The sequence below is a fragment of the Oncorhynchus masou genome, chromosome 29 (genome assembly GCF_036934945.1).
Source record: "Oncorhynchus masou masou isolate Uvic2021 chromosome 29, UVic_Omas_1.1, whole genome shotgun sequence".
Taxonomy (NCBI): Eukaryota; Metazoa; Chordata; class Actinopteri; order Salmoniformes; family Salmonidae; genus Oncorhynchus; species Oncorhynchus masou.
Window position 1 is genome coordinate 8,244,674 of NC_088240.1, and position 21,028 is coordinate 8,265,701.

The 21,028-nt window shown below is 39.3% G+C and overlaps 1 protein-coding gene across 1 annotated transcript; it reads right to left on the reverse strand.

Moving 5' to 3' along the window:
• Positions 1 to 6,022: 6,022 nt before the first annotated feature.
• Positions 6,023 to 10,517, reverse strand: LOC135521104 (endothelin receptor type B-like). The gene is made up of 7 exons (XM_064947044.1): positions 10,041 to 10,517; positions 9,812 to 9,924; positions 9,026 to 9,230; positions 8,686 to 8,826; positions 8,249 to 8,382; positions 8,059 to 8,167; positions 6,023 to 7,532 (listed from the first exon to the last, which is right to left on the reverse strand). The coding sequence occupies exons 1-7, from the start codon at positions 10,470 to 10,472 to the stop codon at positions 7,398 to 7,400; spliced, it is 1,269 nt and encodes a 422-aa protein (XP_064803116.1). The 5' UTR covers positions 10,473 to 10,517; the 3' UTR covers positions 6,023 to 7,397.
• Positions 10,518 to 21,028: the final 10,511 nt, after the last annotated feature.

Genomic DNA, 21,028 nt, shown 5'->3' on the forward strand with positions numbered 1-21,028 from the left:
AGGCCTCTGTGAACACTGACCCACTGTGCCCAGCAGCCAGACAGCAAACCTCCCCTCCCATGTTAATGGAAACCTTAGACACAGAGTCCACCGCAGCCCAGGGACGGAGGGTGCCAGGCTTTTCTTGCATCAGCCTGCACTTTGTTTATCGCCCATCAAAACAAGGACAGGCTGACAGGGTTTTGACTGCAGCCACGTGAAACCACCAGACCGCAAACTCAAAATGTCTCTGTTTTTCATTCACAGGTATTCACAGACACCTATATACCGCAATGTAGTATAATGTAGACACTTTAGCCGAGTAACAATTTTATTTGATACATGTGGTCTTAATTATCAATCTTCTCCACTTTCGGGGAATTAGCAGTGAATATATTTTGGTTTATCTGTTGGACATGGCTTTCTACCTTTCGATGAAATTACGTTGAACCAACGTGAAATAGACGTTGAACTGACGTCTGTGCCCAGTGGGTTGTGGTCGCGTCTAACACATTAGTAGCGCAAGCCACTCTGGCAGGCATTCACTGCATTTGATTGCATGCTTGCCATTACATCCAGACGTGAACAGAATAAATGGTAGTGACAGTCCGTTTTGCACCTAACCCAGTACACAGAAAACCTTTTACATCTGCTCATTATGTTTACCCACGAGAGAGCACTGAAATGCTTTCATTGTTAGTGGTATTTTCAGAAAAGAGCCCTAACACGACTTAATTTTTTTGCCATGGCAACATCAGCATCTAGACGTTACTTTTATTTTGTCTGGTATGGTGAGAATGAGCCTGGTTTTGGTACATGGATTAAAAGCTTTTTAATCCCACGGTTGAGTGACCACTAGCAGCTCTGCCTAGTGATCTGGCTCTCCCTGCTGTTTGCAGGTTTCTCTGAAGTTTTCCTGCATTAGGCTGTAGTGGCAGCCTTCCCTCTCACTGCTTTAGCATGCAAGGCCCAAATGCCTATTAATTAAATGCCTGCTGGTTCTGTACAAGAAGTCTTGCCTTGTTAATTCCAGTCCATTCAAACTGTATATTTCTTATCAAGATCTGCTCGCATCCAACAAAAAAAAAAACACAATTTAATGAAATGTTGCCGTGCTCCTGGGTGCCAGCCTCTCTCTGTCTAATCTAATCAAATCAAATTGTATGTCACATGCGCCGAATACAACAGGTGTCGACCTTGCCGTAAAATGCTTACTTTACAAGCCTTTAACCAACAATGCAGTTCAAGAAATAGAGTTAAGAAAATATTTAAATCTAAATAATCTGAAGTAAAAAAGTTAATAATTGAGGCTATATACAGGGGGTATCAGTACCGAGTCTATGTGCGGAGGTACAGGTTAGTCAAGGTAATTGAGGTAATATGTACATGTAGGTAGGGGCAAAGTGACTCTGCGTAGATAATAAACAACCTCTCTGTTTATTGAATGAGGTTGCATCTATAGTGTACTTGTTTTTCTTAAATGTCTACACCTGTGTGTAGGTGGAGTGTAGGTGTAATCAAACTATTATAGAGGACTGTATGATTGTTTTTTGTTGGGGACAACAAGAGAGATGTTAAGTCTGGTGAGAGTTTCCATATTAGATCGGATTACAGAGAAAGCCACAATGACAGAGGTGTGTTTTCTTTATTATACAGAGAGTGAGGGTATCACGTTTGAGGTAAGACCCAGATCCAGACAACGTTGAATTAACCACAGTTTAGTCATCCAACAGTGACAGGCAAAAGACAGGTCAAGGACAGGCAGGGGTCAATAATCCAGACAGGTGGGGCAACGGTACCGGACGGCAGGGAGGCTCAGGGTCAGGGCAGGCCGAAAAGGTCAAAACCGGGAAAACTAGAGAACAGGAACAATAGAGAGACAAGAACAGAGGGAAAACCACTGGTAGGCTTGATGAAACAAAACAAACTGGCAACAGACAAAACAGAGAACACAGGTATAAATACACAGGGGATAATGGAGAAGATGGGCGACACCTGGAGGATGTGGAGACAATCACAAGACACCTTCCGGAGACACCTGAAACCCCACCTCTTCAAGGAATACCTAGGATAAGATAAGTAATCCTTCTCACCACCCCCCCCTTAATGATTTAGATGCACTATTGTAAAGTGGCTGTTCCACTGGATGTCAGAAGGTGAATTCACCAATTTGTAAGTCGCTCTGGATAAGAGCGTCTGCTAAATGACTTAAATGTAAATGTAATGTAAATGTGAAGCAGATCAGGGTGTGACAGAGGGATTGTATAGACTTGATTTGAGAAAGGTTTACCACCCCTAAGGATGGACACTTCCTGCTTCCTGTCCCCCTAATGGACTTCCTGCTTCCTGTCCCCCTACTGGACTTGTACCTTGTTAGTACAAAAAACATTAGGAACACCCCCCCCCACCCCCGGCCCATGTTGACTCCAATTCTTTCCGCAGTTGTGTCAAGTTGGCTGGATGTCCCTTGGGTGGTTGGCCATGGGAAACACACACGCGAAACTGTTGAACGTGAAAAATCCTGCAGCGTTGCAGTTCTTGACACAAACCGGTGCGCCTGGCATCTACTACCATACCCTGTTCAAAGACACTTAATAAATATTTTGTCTTGTCCATTCACCCTCTGAATGGCACACATACACAATCCATGTCTCAATTGTCTCAGGGCTTAAACATCCTTATTTAACCAGGTCTCATCCCCTTCATTTACACAAATTGAAGTGACTTTAACAAGTGACATCAATAACGGATCATAGCTTTCTCCTGGATTCACCTGGTCAGTCTGCCATGGTCAGTCTATGCCAGTCTAATGTCTTGTACACTCAGTGGATATAATGGTGTTTCTCAAGCTTTCCCAATCTGCTTGCAGGAACCTTTCCATTGGTTTTGTACTCATTTTCTAAACGCACTTTAGCAGAGCAATAGATATCTCAAGGTACAAATCAAGACTTCACATGTCAAACTGTGAAGCTAGAAGGAAGTTCATTCACACAAATATCAAGAGGCTTACAACATGAAAGCGCAAGTTGTCCAAAGCGTTGCTGGGAGTACTGACAAAGTTTATGAAGAAGAAAGTGAATGTGTTTTTAATCCTGTGCGGCACGTGCAACAATGAGAGGCTGAGTGCTTAGATATGCCACCCCTGGGGCAGGTGCTATACTTAAGTCTTACAACAGCCTCATTATCGCCTTCCACTCACATCAGGTCCTAGCAGCAGTTTGTCACAGACAGACTTCTCTCTGCCTGCCAGTAGGCATCAGACCAATACTCCTGCAACACTACTGTACATAATTACCATATGGACAGCATTTTGAGCCAGACTGAAGACTAAAAAGCCCTCCAGGCAGATTCCCTAGATAACAAAATGAATATTTTATCTAATTTCCATCTAATTTGCACCAAATTATTATACAGAAGTGAAATTTGTAATTAATTTATAGAACAGATCAAACACAGGTTCATACTTTGATTTTTTGGGGGGGGAGCTGTTATTTTGATGCTTTTAATCTCCTCGGCGTTTCACAGTATCTCTATATATAATCAAACACTATTATAAAACATGCTGCAAATGAATAGCTGTCAGCACACATAGAATGCTTGTCTGGGTTGTGAAAGCAGTTCCATGGAGATGTCCCCTTTACCTGCCACCCAACTGATTAATTAATTTCACACTGTTAATTAAATCCACAGTCTGGGGAGTCTCGGCGCCACCCTGGGAAACCATATCTGGGTCTTGTGTGCACAGATATTACTTAGGGAAGGTCTGAGGCAACTGCTCTCTCTGTCTCTCTCAGAAGTTGACACTGACGTCACCGTCTCTGAGGACGAAAGACCATGATGTGTCTCAATGTCATCTGCCAGTCATGGCAACACACTGCAGGGAACAGGACCACACCATTTTACTGTGACAGGACAAGGTTCAACAATAATTGACAACAAGAGAATATGAGAAAAAAGTGGGAATCTGATACAAAATACAAAGTTCACCAATTTATTTTCAAAATAACCCCTAGATGATTATAAAACATACCGTATATAGAAAGAAAAACCCTTTCACACCGTGCATTGTCCAAGTATAGCCAGTTATTTTAGATGTCCAAGTATAGCCAGTTATTTTAAATGTCTAAGTATAGCCAGTTATTTTAGATGTCCAAGTATAGCCAGTTATTTTAAATGTCTAAGTATAGCTGTTTATTTTAGATGTCCAAGTATAGCCAGTTATTTTAAATGTCTAAGTATAGCTGTTTATTTTAGATGTCCAAGTATAGCCAGTTATTTTAAATGTCCAAGTATAGCCAGTTATTTTAGATGTCTAAGTATAGCCAGTTATTTTAAATGTCCAAGTATAGCCAGTTATTTTAAATGTCTAAGTATAGCCAGTTATTTTAAATGTCCAAGTATAGCCAGTTATTTTAGATGTCTAAGTATAGCCAGTTATTTTAAATGTCTAAGTATAGCCAGTTATTTTAAATGTCCAAGTATAGCCAGTTATTTTAGATGTCTAAGTATAGCCAGTTATTTTAGATGTCCAAGTATAGCCAGGTATTTTAGATGTCTAAGTATAGCCAGTTATTTTAAATATCTAAGTATAGCTGGTTATTTTAGATGTCCAAGTATAGCCAGTTATTTTAGATGTCCAAGTATAGCCAGGTATTTTAGATGTCTAAGTATAGCCAGTTATTTTAAATATCTAAGTATAGCTGGTTATTTTAGATGTCCAAGTATAGCCAGTTATTTTAAATGTCTAAATATAGCTGTTTATTTTAGATGTCCAAGTATAGCCAGTTATTTTAAATGTCTAAATATAGCTGTTTATTTTAGATGTCTAAGTATAGCCAGGTATTTTAGATGTCTAAGTATAGCCAGTTATTTTAAATATCTAAGTATAGCTGGTTATTTTAGATGTCTAAGTATAGCCAGTTATTTTAGATGTCCAAGTATAGCCAGGTATTTTAGATGTCTAAGTATAGCCAGTTATTTTAAATATCTAAGTATAGCTGGTTATTTTAGATGTCCAAGTATAGCCAGTTATTTTAAATGTCTAAATATAGCTGTTTATTTTAGATGTCCAAGTATAGCCAGTTATTTTAAATGTCTAAATATAGCTGTTTATTTTAGATGTCTAAGTATAGCCAGGTATTTTAGATGTCTAAGTATAGCCAGTTATTTTAAATATCTAAGTATAGCTGGTTATTTTAGATGTCTAAGTATAGCTGGTTATTTTAGATGTCTAAGTATAGCCAGTTATTTTAGATGTCTAAGTATAGCTGGTTATTTTAGATGTCCAAGTATAGCCAGTTATTTTAGACGTCTAAGTATAGCCAGTTATTTTAGATGTCTAAGTATAGCCAGTTATTTTAAATGTCTAAGTATAGCTGGTTATTTTAGATGTTTTGTGTGATATTCAAATCAGATCAGTTGCTTTTCCAGATCGTCTCCGAGATCAAAACAACACGCATTGGTTCTGTTCTAAAGGAGTTTTCCATGACCCCGGTGTCTGGGTACCCGCATCACCATGTGTTCCAGGCTGGCAAAGCACTACAGCAGCTCCAACGTGACAACAGAAGATGCCGTGCAGGAGTCTAACACAGCAGATATCAAAGCAGTGTGGTTGGGAAGGTACACTTCCCCCCTCTTCCCTTTATTCACGACTAGGAACATACAGTATGCTAATCATGAATGTAATGCACAGATTGAATAGGATGTTCAAATGAGCCTGTAATTGCATAATGATGATATCATTTAGGAGATTATGAATAAGAGTTTCACACTGATGTTTGGTGAGAATTGATCCGTTTTCCATTTCAACGGGGATTTTGTAAGTCCCTGCGTTGAGATTGATTCAGTTCAGTCCGTCAGTGGTTGATGTGTGGAAAATGGGCAGAGTCGAGAGGCAAAAGAGGAAACTATGTTGTGTTCTGACACTCATTAAGAAGAAAAAAATGGTGATTACAACCACACGTAATGTATAAATAGGAATGTATTTGACGTTTACATTCATTAAAGATCTAAAGAACAAAAAAAACAAGAAACTGTATGGGACCATAAGAGTGACTTCTAGCAATATCTTACATAAATCAAATGCATTATCCATTATTTGATTCATGGATGCTGTTTAATATGTCTGGGTTTAAATCATCATATCGCCAAAAACATAAAGGAAAATGCAATTAATTGACATCCTTATAAATAATTCCCATACTGTACATACAGTCAGGTAGAGTTACAGTACAGAAACTATCGTACAGAGCATCATTATATTCCATTAAAATGATCTGGCCCTGACAAAGAATTACGATATTTTCATAACAGGTTGAAAGTCAGCTTCTCTCTCTAGAAGGCTTCCTTCTATACGTTACGGGGTGGAATGTAATTCCGCCCTAAAATAGTTCACTAGATTGATAAGGTATTGGATGGAAGAAATACTTCCTATCTGTGCTTGCCTTGTCCTGTGACAGGACCCATCAGGTGCTCAGCTCTTCCCTCACCCCTCCTTCTGACCCCATTCTGTCATCTCAGTTTCCTTATTTTCCATTCACAGGTCTTTGATAAAGTGTCTCCGTTCATTACACATCTAACAATGCATTACAAATAGGCCACCATCAATCAGTCGTTCAATGGTGAAGGCAGAATCCACTGGTGTCCCCGAAGCGATAGGTTTAGGAACTAAAGGTGCAAGATGTGAGAGGACGGCTTTCTCTCAGAGAGACGGAAATATACATTTGTGTCCTAATAATTTGTCATGCCCTCTCTGACACAGTTTTGAAAATGAATAGGATAACTAATTTGGTTATAAGCTTTTTCAAAATTCTCATTAAATTTCTTCTTAAAAAACAACAACAACTAAGCCGTATTTCTATGTAATTGGGTAATCTCTTTACAGGTGGTAAGAGCGTGTAATGCTGGATATGTGTCAAGACTAAGTGCCTTGAGGCAAAGTTTTCCAGGTAAACATGTTACCGGCCAGGGCACATAAACTTACAGTGTGTATGATATAGGTGAAACATGACGTACGTAGATGGGAGTGAGTCAAGGCCCGAGGGAACGGAGTCAGAACTGTCTGACTCTCTTTGTCTGAGTGTGTCATATCATAAGCAGATGTTCTACTGATAACAAGCTCACAACAGACAATGCCACAGGATTTGTTGCTAAGCAACTCTATACCACTAATGACGGTACATTACATTGTCTGAGTCTACAGAACCAATAAAGACATTGAGGAAAAGCCTAAGACTATAGGTTATGTATAGACCCTCACACTGAAATTCCATTAATTAAATATTCATAACATTAAATAAGCCATCTTTGAAATTATTACAGAGAAACATCCATTGACACACTAAAACTGAGCAAAAAAGAAATAAATCTATGCCTATGTCATAGTAATATATTGTTTAAACAGTCAAGTGTCCTCTTACTCAAGTGGAGGTGGGCTTATTAGCTCTAATGTCACTGTGCATAGAGGCCTGGTCCTGCTTATTTGACTTCAAGATAGACTGTACCTCTTCAAGCATCAATAGTTCAGGAGGTATGCACCAACAACATAGGCGTTTCTAAGGGACAGACAAAAAGACAATGAGTTAGAGAAGTCCAAAGGACAATACATCATTTTCAAATACAGTCAAACACAAAACTATCAATGAATATGTTGTGGACAAGCGTAACATAGTTGGCCAGAGATTTTGGTTCTGGGGTGTCAGATTACTATCAATATGCTCAGATATCCAAGTTTTACGTTGCATTCTAGCACCGTAAATGCTCTTAGATTAAAATGCAAAGTAGCAGCACTGTGAATGCCCTTAGATTAAACCTTAGCTATGATTGTTGCTGATTCAGCTATGACCTGTCTGGTGTTGAGTTCAGCTCTGGCTACTGTTTTCAAAGGACTGCATTTTTTACCCACCTCAAGTCATTCCACTTAAAAGTTTAACTGTTAAAAGTCAACGAGTCAGAAATGACTTGAACATATAGTTCATACAGCACGTGTCATATCGTCAGATTTCCTCCTTTACCTAACTCGGTCTCGTGTGTGTAAGAACTGATATAATAAACAATGAGGAAGATTATATTAATTCTTACTTTGAAACATGTTTTGAATCGTTTGCTGACCATGTACAGAGCGATGGGGTTGATGCAGGAGTTCAGCGATGCCATATTAATGCCAATATAGTCCAGGACAAGAAACACACTGAACAGGATGAGAGGATCAGGTCAGTAACACATACCACAATTGAGAACAGCAGTGACAGTTTAATGTATCCTTTCTTACCTCAGTAGCTGACACCTTTTAGAATCATCCTCATCATAAATGGTGAGTTTTAAGATTCTGCTCAGGTACAGTGGTAACCAACAGAGAGCAAACACAAGCACTAAGCAAAACACCGTCTTGGCCACTTCTCGTCTCTGGGTGAAAACAGATAAGGAGATTTATCTTAGACATTTTAATGACAGCATAAAAAATAACGGCATTACAGCGCTAGAACTACAGTGTCTATACTGCACCACGGGCCTCCATGTCCGGTCCAGGAAAGCTACTGGGATGTGGAGGCTTTTATTCCACCCCAGCACTAACACATTTGTTTAAAATAATCAACATATCATTGTCTTCGGGCTGGAGCATGATTAGTTGAATCAGCGTGTTTTACTGCTGGTCTGGAGTAGAAGGCTGTACATCTAATACCTCTCTAGTACCAGAGCTGTAGTCACCTGTATGGTGTAGTTCCCCAGGGTATTCTCATTCTTCCTCAACATTTTCCGGGCCATCAGGGTGTAGAAGACAGCCGTGCAAGCCAGCGGTACGCAGAAGTAGAAACCGAAGAGCCACCAGTGTTTTGCTGATTTATAAAACTTATGGAAAAATCTAGTGTTTTAGTATTGTGATTTCCGGTTTTATATACATACTGGAATGTGATGATAAGCACACCTCACTGGCTGCATTATATCATCAATCTGTCGTTTTCATTTATTATCTTAAGAAAACCAAATGAAACACATTATTGACCTTTTATTTTTCCATATTACTGCATGTTGTCAGGACTGACATTACCTGCATGAACTGATTGGCCTGTATGGGGTGAAGCAGACATATTGTCAGATGCTGTCCTTTATACTCCATCGTTATCATATCAAAGCCGACAACTTCAGGCACAGCCAGGAATGTTGATATCACCCATATCACAGTTATTTCCACTACTGTCCACGTTGAAACCCCAATGCCTTTGATTCGATTCCAGGATGCAACAGCTCGATACCTAGAAAATCAACAGGGAAATTATGTGGCTGAGCAGCGTTTTGTTCATAACAATAAAACAAAAATCATATTGCAATGAAAGGGAATTTCAGGGCCCAAAGAAACATATTTGTTGAAATGTAGACATCAGCCAACTCTAACCATGTTACTCTTCTTATAACCTTTTGTATTCTATTCTCGGGTTTTGCCTTCAAAGTAATACAGTCATGTCCAACTATCTTGAAACAGAAATGTTAACTGAAGGTGTAATCCTCTCACCTGTCATACCTCTCACCTGTCATACCTGTCACCTGTCATACCTCTCACCTGTCATACCTTTCGCCTGTCATACCTCTCACCTGTCATACCTGTCACCTGTCATACCTCTCACCTGTCATACCTCTCACCTGTCATACCTCTCACCTGTCATACCTCTCACCTGTCATACCTCTCATCTGTCATACCTCTCATCTGTCATACCTCTCACCTGTCATACCTGTCACCTGTCATATCTGTCATACCTGTCACCTGTCATATCTGTCATACCTGTCACCTGTCATACCTGTCATACCTGTCACCTGTCATACCTGTCATACCTCTCACCTGTCAATGCTCAAGGCACATAAACTCAACACTGTGATTCCAACAGAGGTTTTCTGGATGAAAGGGATTAGTTTACAGAGCGCCAAACCAAACGGCCAGTCCTCAGCCATGAGCTGCAAAAACAACAAGTCAATATTATATTACAAATCAATTTGAACTCAATAATACAAATCCGATTTGATAGATCAGTATAGACAGATCACTGCACCCCACATTGCTGACAACTCACCCTGTAAGCATTGACTGGAATATCTATCACGATATGCAGCAGGTCTCCCAAAGCAAGGTTGGCAATGAGAATGTTAGGTCCACTTCTCATACATTTGTTTTCATATATGATTCTCAAGAGTACTGAATTTCCAACTATTCCAACAATGAATACAAGAGTAGACACCACAGTACTGATGTATTTGAAAGTGTCTCTGATTCCAGTCGACACTAAGCACATGGGATGGGGTCGGGGGCTTCGTCCTGCTGTTTTGAATAAGGGAACAGAACCATTCGATTTGTGGTCCTCTGTAAGCTCTACAGCATCTGAAGAGGCAGTGGCAAAGAGTTGAATAGTAGGAGCTGGTTGTGGATTCTGATCATTGGTCGCTGCACTGATTAAAACCATTCCATTGGTAAGCAGCAGAGAGAGAACAAGAGCTACAATTTCCATTGAAGATGATTTCCTCAAAAGGCACTGCAATCTACCCCTGGGAAGTAGTCTGCAAATGAGAATGGAAATCATTACTGGACACATTACAGCCTGGAATGATACCAAAAAATGAATCAAGGTGGAATAAAGTCTATTGATTACAAGAAGCATTGATGATTGTCTGTGAAATTATAGATAACGTTGAAAAATGTCAGTTTACCTACTGTACACGCCAAACGATCCAGCATCAACTTTTTCCTCCACAATGCAGTTGCAATTGTAGTCTACACATACAGTCTGTGGCTTAGCTAAGGCAGATTAAGGTTTTTATAGACTGAGATTTTATTGGCATGGTTAGTCATATATCTGTCACCACATTACTGCTCTTGGTGCATCATTCTGGATGACAGGGCTTCACTGAAGTCTTGTCCTCAGCAGATGACTATACAAGTTAGAGCTCTGTTCTCAATCCAATGGTTGTCTTACCATTGTACGTATAAATACAAAAACAGCAATGATTAAAAGACTTTTAGGGACACACCGACCCAGTAATTGTATCTGTGACAAATGTGAATCCTGTTATGATCTTTGACATTGAAACAAGTGTCTATCTTGAGAGGATAGGGACTTATAGAATTTGAATACTAGACATAATATGGACCTGAACTTTCTTATGATAGGAGAAAAGTCCGCCATTATGGTCAGGGAGTTGCCAACCATGGTTTCCCAGTGCTGTGATAAAATATTGTGCAAAATCATTTATTAGGAGAATTTATCTGCGCTGTCTTTTATCTCGCTAGCCAGCCTGTTTTAGCGGGATGATTCCATTAATTGTTCAAATTAACTGCCAACATTCCATTCAAATAATGCAGTCAATCCACAGCCAAACACTACAACATTTTTGACATTTATGGTCTTTGTACATATATTTTAGAGACTATTTATTAATTTATAATTATATGACAATATTTTGGGTTGACAATAATGCTATTACACAATTTCCCGAATATCACACGCCTTACTTTTATTTTCCTGCATAAGTAAAATCGGGAGTAAGCCTCTACTAACATTTTGACCCCATTCTGGAACTGTTAGGGTTTATGACATAGCCCCTCTAATAATTTAACAGGATGTCTATGCTTAGATCTAAAGGGCATCACCGAGTTCTACATTTCATATGACGTAATAATAAAATGCACACGAAGCTGTTGCCATGTATTTTATCAAAAAATGAATATATCTCATTGACATCATGAAATAGGAAAAACAATAACACGTCATTCAATTGATGCCTCGAATATTTATACATGATTTCATTATTATTTGTTATTGATCAGGGGCTATTTCTTTTCGTGTGAGTGCCACTTACCCCATAAAACCATGTCAGTATGAGTGGGGTGCCGCCCACAGATGCTGGTGTTGCGCAATAATTCAAGATTCTGGACATCACGACTGACCTTTCCGCCCCTCGGTTCTTAGCGGAAAACGTTCAAAACCCAGTGGGCCAGTTGACCTGTGACAATCAGAAAGACCCCGTTGCAACTCTTGTGACGGACAGGTTAATTTTTAAGTTTAAGTTTTGTCTGACAACATTTACATTTGCCCACGTATGGCGTCGGATGACATTTGGAAAGTCTGTGAATTGGGTGAGTCGACAAGCTCACTGATGAGATAGCATGTTCACTCCCTTCTCGTTGTATTGTAATTGAATACCGTTACATTTAGAAGCGGATAGCCTGCTTAACGTTTCCTTCGCTGTGCTTCGCTAGGTGAGAAAACAAAGAGCCATGCCAGGACTACTTTGAGCACAGATGAAAAAGATATAATGTAAGACTTTTAGTATTATTTCAGGTTCAATGAGAGATTTTTAGAGAGATATGTAGCCAATATGCTGGTAGGGTTTGGCCCAGGTAGCCTGTTGGAGGACAGTGGAACTGGATACAAGTGATTGAAACCAACCACGCTTCAGCCATTCGCCTTCATTAAGTTCATATGCTGATGATAAAATGAAGGAGGATTTTAGATATTATTTTCGTGGCCCAGGTAGCAGTTACAATCGGCATGCAAACCCCTGATTGGCAAATGAGTTTCACACACAATATATTGGTCAGAATTTGTACTTCATCATTTTTTTTGTTGTATTCCCGTTGTGATAGTATAAAATGTAATGTATAAAATCCTCTATTTTATTTTCTAAATCAGTGAAATAGGCCAAATCCTGGCCCTGATGAAGGGTGGAAATGCGTTCATTTTACTTTGAGCAGTGAATCAATTGTTATACACTTCCACTGCCCTCTGACAGTTCCTCAGTTTCTTCTTCACTTCAGTTTGCTCCTCAATTCATGCGCCTTTGGAGAGTGAGGTAGCAGCGTTGTTACCTTCACCCCAGTAGCCTATAAGTATTCACATCATTGTCATACAATTACTAACCACTATTGCATTTCATAACTAAACTATTTTGACCATAGTCTGAACGTGCTTGAAGAACAGGCCCTCTTTTTCCCCACACCGTCCAGCACGCTGCCAAGGAGCGATTCCACCACAGCAGAGTTCATAGAGGTCCACGTGCTGGACGGCACATCCATAACCATAGTCAGCGCCGGCACCCAGACAGACTGGGAGTGGGCGGAGCAGGCACTCACAGACAGCTGTCAAGGTAGTCAGAATGTCCGATGGGTTTTGGGTTCGAATGCGTCACACCTTTTTTTTTTTTGCTGCTCTCCCCCTCTGACGACTCAAAACATCTGTCAGCACCTTCCTACAATTATTTCCTCTCTCGTAGTTCAAAGTAAAGTGGAGAGGTTTGAGCCAAAAGCCTCATCACAGACAGTTACCCAGAGTATAGTTATTGGGCCAGATTCAGAGGTAAGGTAATGTATATAGTCTATGGTATATGATTAGTTAATAGAAAACAGTTCAATCACAGTAGGCTATTCAATCAACCAATTTACTACCAAACCCAACAAACTGAAAATAGATCACAACAAACTGAAGAATTGAAATGGTATAACAGGGTTTATCTTTTGTGTCCTCTTTGGAAGATTGAAGAGACAGATATGGAGAAGGAAAATGAGTGGTATGGTATACCTAATGTGGGGCCACCTTCCATGTTGGCCTACAAACCAGAGTCGAAACAACCGCCTGTTCATTTTGAAAAGGTAAGCAACCTCAAGCACTTTGGATGAGAAATGATACAATGACTACAAAGTTAAAGTGAGGACTGTCAGCTTTAATTTGAGAGTATTGTCATCTATATCAGATGAACCGTTTTGTATTAAAGTAGTAATAAGGACATTTTTTTTGGTCCCATATTTCTAGCATGCATTGACTTACGATAAGGGCTGTGTTTTGACTAGGCTTACCCTGGCGTGACGTTTTGATAACCATGTTCTCAAAAATAACACAATACATCATTTACCGTTCATTTATATTGCGCACAAAAATAATCTGAAACACAACCAAAACTAACAGCAAGTGCATCCAACAATTTTGTGGAGTCACAACAAGCTTGATTTAGACATTAAGAGCTATGAATGTGGGACCAAATACCTAACTTTTTACTACTTTAATACACATACAAGTGAATTTATTTCCATACTTTTTATCCCCTGTATATACACAAAGTGCAGTAATTTCTAAACGGTTCCCCCCCGATATGAATGAAAATAACCTAAAATTAAAGCTGACAGTCTGCACTTTAACCTCATAGTCATTGTATATTTTTGTACATCCAAAGTGCTGGTGTACGGAGCCAAAACGACAACAAATGAGTGTCACTGTCCCAACACTTTGGGAGCTTACTGTATCTTTTTAATTCCCACAGTGCTTCTTGTTTTCATGATGACATATTTCATGTTACATTCATAATAGTGTACTGCACATGCATACACTAACAGTCAAAAGTTTTAGAACACCTACTCATTCAAGGGTTTGTCTTTATTTTTAGTGGTTTCTTCATTGTAGAATAATAGTGAAGACATCAAAACTATGAAATAACACACATGGAATCATGTAGTAACCAAAAAAGTGTTAAATCAAAATATATTTTATAGCCACCCTTTGCCTTGATGACAGCTTTGCACACTCTTAATATTCTCTCAACCAGCTTCATGAGGTTTTCACCTGGAATGCATTTCAATTAACAGGTGTGCCTTCTTAAAAGTACATTTGTGGAATTTCTTTCCTTCTTAATGCATTTGAGCCAATCGGTTGTGTTGTGACAAAGTAGCGGGGTATACAGAAGATAGCCCTATTTGGTAGAAGACCAAGTCCATATTATGGCAAGAACAGCTCAAATAAGCAAAGAGAAACAACAGTCTATCATTACTTTAAGACATGAAGGTCAGTCAACACCGAACTTTGAAAGTTTCATCAAGCGCTATGATGAAACTGGCTCCCATGAGGACAGCCACAGGAAAGGGAAACCCAGAGGTACCTCTGCTGTAGAGGATACGTTCATTAGAGTTACCAGCCTCAGAAATTGCAGCCCAAATAAATGCTTTAGAGTTCAAGTAACAGACACATCTCAACATCAACTGTTCAGAGGAGACTGTGTGAATCAGGCCTTCATGGTTGATTTGCTGCAAAGAAACCACTACTAAAGGGCACCAATAAGAAGACCAGACTTGCTTGGGCCAAGAAATAAGAGCAATGGATATTAGACCAGTGAAAATTTGGTCTGGGGTCCAAATTGGAGATTTTTGGTCCCAGTCTTTGTGAGACGCTGTGTGGGTGAATGGATGATCTCTATGTGTATTTCCCACCGTAAAGCATGGTGGAGGAGGTGTGATGGTGTGGGGGTGCTTTGCTGGTGACACTGTTTGTGATTCATTTAGAGTTCAAGGCATACTTAACCTGCATAGCTACCACAGCATTCTGCAGCGATACGCCATCCCATCTGGTTTGGGCTTGGTCCCACTATCATTTGTTTTTCAACAGGACAATGACCCAACACAACTCCAAACTATGTAAGGGCTATTTGATCAAGAATGAGAGTTATGTTTTATTCGTAAGAAAATTTTGAAATGTTTTAATAAGCAGGCTTTCTTTCATGATTTGTTTTATTTTGACTGGAACAAGATTGAGCTTATCCCTGGTGTGGAAACTGCCTGGAAATTCTTTCATGATGGTTTTTCCCAAATAGTAAACAAACATGCCCCATTCCGCAGGTTCAGGGTTAAAGAGCGCGATAATCCATGGTTTTCTTCTGAGCTGTCTTGTATTATTCACGACCGTAATCTAGCCTGGGCTAAAGCAAGGAAATCATGTTCTGATGCTGATTGGCTTATTTTTAGCCAGTTACGAAACAAGTGTTTGTTTCTTCTCAGGAAGGCCAAGTCTGAATATTTTATGTCTGTTACCACTGATGACCCTGAATGACCCTAGAAAGTTTTGGAAGGCTATTAAGTCTATGTCTGGTAACAGTAAGGTTAATGAATTACCGTCATGTGTTTTGAAGGACTGAATCTTTTCAATGAGCACTTTGTATCATCTGTTAGTCTGTTTGATTCAGTGTCCTCTGTCTCTGTACAACCCAGTGTGGATGAACCAGTGAGAGCTGGTCAAACTTTTAGCTTTTTGCCATTCTCAGTGCAGGTGGTACTTAAAGCCCTGAAATCCTTAGATCAGAGAAAGCCTGCAGGTCCTGATGTTTTTGTTCCCTGATTTTTAAATCTGGCAGCTGATTTCATAGCTGAACCACTTACATATCTGTTCAATCTAACCCTGGAATGTAATGAAATCCTGAAAATCTGGAAATCAGCATTTGTCCTACCACTTTTAAAAGGGGGAGATCCAACTCTTTGAAATAATTATAGTCCAATCTCAAAGCTGTCACCCCTGGTGAAAATACTTGAAACCCTTGTAAGTGAACAGCTAAAAGAGTTTTTATTTACTAACTCTATTTTATCAATGTACCAATCGGGCTTCAGTAAGAAGCATAGCACAATTACAGCAGCCATGAAGGTTTTAAATGATATCACTGAAGCCATTGACAAAAAACAGCACTGTGTCTCACTTTTTATTAATCTCTCTTAAGGCTTTTGATACAGTTGATCATGCTATACTAAGGCAGAGATTGTCGAGTGTAGGTCTTTTGGAGCATGCAATTGCATGGTTTGCTAACTATCTGTCTGATAGAACTCAGTGTGCTCAATTTGATGGGCTTATGTCTGTTAAATTGTCTGCCTTGAATGGTGTGCCCCAAGGCTCTGTACTTGGTCCTCTCTTATTCACTATTTATATAAATGATTTAGACAAAAATGTCCAAAATGCACAACTTCATTTTTATGCTGATGATACTGTTATTTACTGTTGTGTCTCGTCTCTTACAAAAGCTTTCCAGAACATGCCAACTGCTTTTTATACTGTTCAACATACCTTGTGTCAATTGAAGCTTATCCTCAATACTGACAAAACTAAACTAATGGTGTTTTCTAATGCAAGAAATAGACCTCTGAACCTTCACCTATTACTACCTGTCAGGGCAAGGAGATTGAGGTTGTAACCTCATATAAATATATTGGAATTGTAATTAATGACAGTCTCCCTTAAATTGCATATTCAACAATTTACAAAAACATTGAAGCTGAAATTGGGATTTTATTTTAGGAATAAGGCCTGTTTTTCTTTTGAAGCCAGGAGGAGTCTAGTATCAGCTACATTCATGTCTTTACTAGACTATGGGGATATTTTATATATGAATGCTTCCGCTCAGTGTTTGAGATCTATTGACACTCTTTACCATGGCACTTTGAGATTTATTTTAAACTGCAAAACCCTTACGCACCACTGCACGTTGTATACCAGGGTTGGCTGGCCTTCTCTAGTCACTCGTAGGCTCAGTCACTGGTAAACAAAGTCACTGGTTTACAAAGCCATTTTGGGTTTACTACCTTTTTATTTGTGCATTTTTATTGTTCAGACATGTGGTGGGAACTCTCTTCGTTCGCTGGACTTTATCCTGCTAACTGTTCCAAATGTCCGAACTGAATTTGGTAAAAGGGCTTTCATGTACTCTGCGTCATCGTCTTGGAACACCTTATAAAATACTTTTAAACTGGAAGAACTTGTCCTGATTGGTGTTTTTAAATCACTGATGAAGGATTTTGAGGCTGATTCCCTGACCTATCAATGTTTTTAATTTGCTGTTTTATACTCTTGTGAATTCAATGTTTTTTACTAGATTACTTGTAGTTTTTCATGTTGTCTGTCTGTAATTTTTTATGTAATGACTTGGTGCTGCCTATCTTGGCCAGGGCGCTCTTGAAAAAGAGATTATAATCTCAATGAGCACTTTCTGGTTAAATTAAGGTTAAATAAAAATAATATGGAGTGCTGCATCAGATGACCTGGCCTCCACAATAACCCAACCTCAACCCAATTGAGATGTTTTGGGATGAGTTGGACCACAGAGTGAGGGAAAATCAGCCAACAAGTGCTCAGCATATGTGGGAACTCCTTCAAGACTGTTGGAAAAGCATTCCAGGTGAATTATTTTATATTTTTTATTTCACATTTATTTAACCAGGTAGGCCAGTTGAACAAGTTCTCGTTTACAACTGCGACCTGGCCAAGATAAAGCAAAGCAGTGCGACACAGACAACAACACAGAGTTACACAAGGAATAAACAAACGTACAGTCAATAACACAATAGAAAAGTCTATATACAGTGTGTGCAAATGAGGTAAGATTAGGGAGGTAAGGCAATAAATAGGCTGTAGTGGCGAAGTATTTACAATTTAGCAATTTAACACTGGAGTGATAGATGTGCAAGTAGATACTGTGGGGTGCAAAGGAGCAAAAAATTAAAATAACAATATGGGGATGAGGTAGTTGGATAGGCTATTTACAGATGGGCTGAGAGAATACCAAGAGTGTGTAAAGCTGTCATCAAGGCAAAGGGTGGCTACTTTGAAGAGTCTCAAATACAAAATATATTTTGATTTGTTTAATACTTTTTTGGTTACTACTTGTTTCCATATGTGATATTTCATAAGTTTGATGTCTTCACTATTATTCAACAATGTAGAAGTTCTTCTGATGGGTACTGAACATGCATACACAATATAGTACTGTACATACATTCTATAGTATTGTACATGCATACTATAGTACTGTACATGCATACATAATATAGTACTGTACGTGCATAATATAGTACTGTACATACATACTATGGTACTATACATGCATAATATAGTACTGTACATACATACTATGGTACTGTACATGCATAATACAGTACTGTACATACATACTATGTTACTGTAGATGCATACTATATTACTGTACATGCATACTATGGTACAGTACATGCATAATATAGTACTGTACATGCATACATACATACTATAGTACTGTACATGCATACTATAGTACTGTACATGCATAATATAATACTGTGCATAATATAGTACTGTGCATGCATAGTTTACATACACTTAGGTTGGAGTCATTAAAACTTGTTTTTCAACCACTCCATAAATCTCTTGTTAACAAACTATAGTTTTGGCAAGTCGGTTAGGACATCTACTTTGTGTATGACACAAGTCATTTTTCCAACAATTGTTTACAGACAGACTATTTCACTTATAATTCACTGTATCACAATTCCAGTGGGTCAGAAGTTTACATACGCTAAGTTGACTGTGCATTTAAACAGCTTGGAAAATTCCAGAAAATGATGTCATGGCTTTAGAAGCTTCTGATATGCTAATTGACATCATTTGAGTCAATTGGAGATGTACCTGTGGATGTATTTCAAGGCCTACCTTCAAACTCAGTGCCTCTTTCCTTGACAACATTTGGAAATCAGCCAAGACCTCAGAAAAAAATTGTAGACCTCCACAAGTCTGGTTCATCCTTGGGAGCAATTTCTAAACGGCTGAAGGTACCACGTTCATCTGTACAAACAATAGTACGCAAGTGTAAACACCATGGGACCTCGCAGTCGTCATACCGCTCAGGAAGGAGACATGTTCTGTCTCCTAGAGATTAATATACTTTGGTGCGAAAAGTGCAAGTTAATCCCAGAACAACAACAAAGGATCTTGTGGAGATGCTGGAGGAAACAGGTACAAAGGTATCTATATCCACAGTAAAATTAGTCCTATATCGACATAACCTGAAAGGCCTCTTTTTGGAGATATGTCCTCTGGTCTGATGAAACAAAAATAGAACTGTTTGGCCATAATGACCATCGTTATGTTTGGAGGAAAAAGGGATGCTTGCAAGCCAAAGAACACCATCCCAACCGTGAAGCACAGGGGTGGCAGAACCATGTTGTGGAGGTGCATTGTTGCAGGAGGGACTGGTGCACTTCACAAAATAGATGGCATGAGGCAGGAACATTTTATTGAAGCAACATCTCAAGATATCAGTTAAACGTTAAAGCTTGGTCGCAAATGGGTCTTCCAAATGGACAATGAACCCAAGCATACTTCCCCAAAGTTGTGGCAAAATGACTTAAGGACAACAAAGTCAAGGTATTGGAGTGGCCGTCACAAAGCCCTGACCTCAATCCTATAGAAAATTTGTGGGCAGAATTGAAAAAGCGTGTGTGAGCAAGGAGGCCTACAAACCTGACTCAGTTACACCAGCTCTGTCAGGAGGAACGGGCCAAAATTCACACAACAATTTAAAGACGACGCTACCAAATACTAATTGAGTGTATGTAAACTTCAGACCCACTGGGAATGTGATGAAATAAATAAAAGCTGAAATAAATCATTATACTACTTTTTCTGACATTTCACATTCTTTAAATAAAGTGGTGATCCTAACTGACCTAAGACAGGCAACGTTTACTAGGATTAAATGGAATTGTGAATTGTGAAACTGAGTTTAACTGTATTTGGCTAAGGTGTATTTCAACTTCCAACTTCAACTGTACATACATACTGTAAATACATACTGTGGTACAGTACAACATTTTGCATGAGAGGAGTGATGGTGAAACTTGCCTTACTCTAGATCCCAGTGTTGCCCATCTCTGGATCCTCTGAAGCTCAGTCCAAACTGAAAATAGAGTTTGTTCTATGTGACTACTGCCAGCAACCCTGTAACCCATTCATACGCCGGGAACAATTGGAAAATAATCGTGACCTGGAATTGGTGAGTCCTGCTGACAGTGAAGTTGTTCTTCATCAATTCAAAGCAAATCAATGCAAGTAACAATGGGCCAATCTTTAAATACCTGTTTCAGAGAGGGACTGGAATGATTGCATTCTAATGTTCCTTTATCGTTCCTGGTGTGGATCACATGCTGCTAAGATTGTAGATATGGGTTAGAATTAAGTTAGAATGAAGTTGTCTCCTACTCCCATTGAACAGTTGTTTTTGTTATGTTTCTACTCAGCTCTTTTGCTGTGAACGGGCTCAGAAAATGCGAGCGTTTCTCCTGGAAGAGGAGCGGGCCTTAGCTGCCATGGAGATGAACAGGAAGATTGATGTGGGCCCTCACCCACCCTTCATGAACAAACACGAGAAGAGAGCTGCAAAGGAGCGGGCAGAGCAGAGGTGAGAGGATCTAATTTAGGTAATACCCTGTCCATTTTGGTGTCAGCTGTTTGAAACC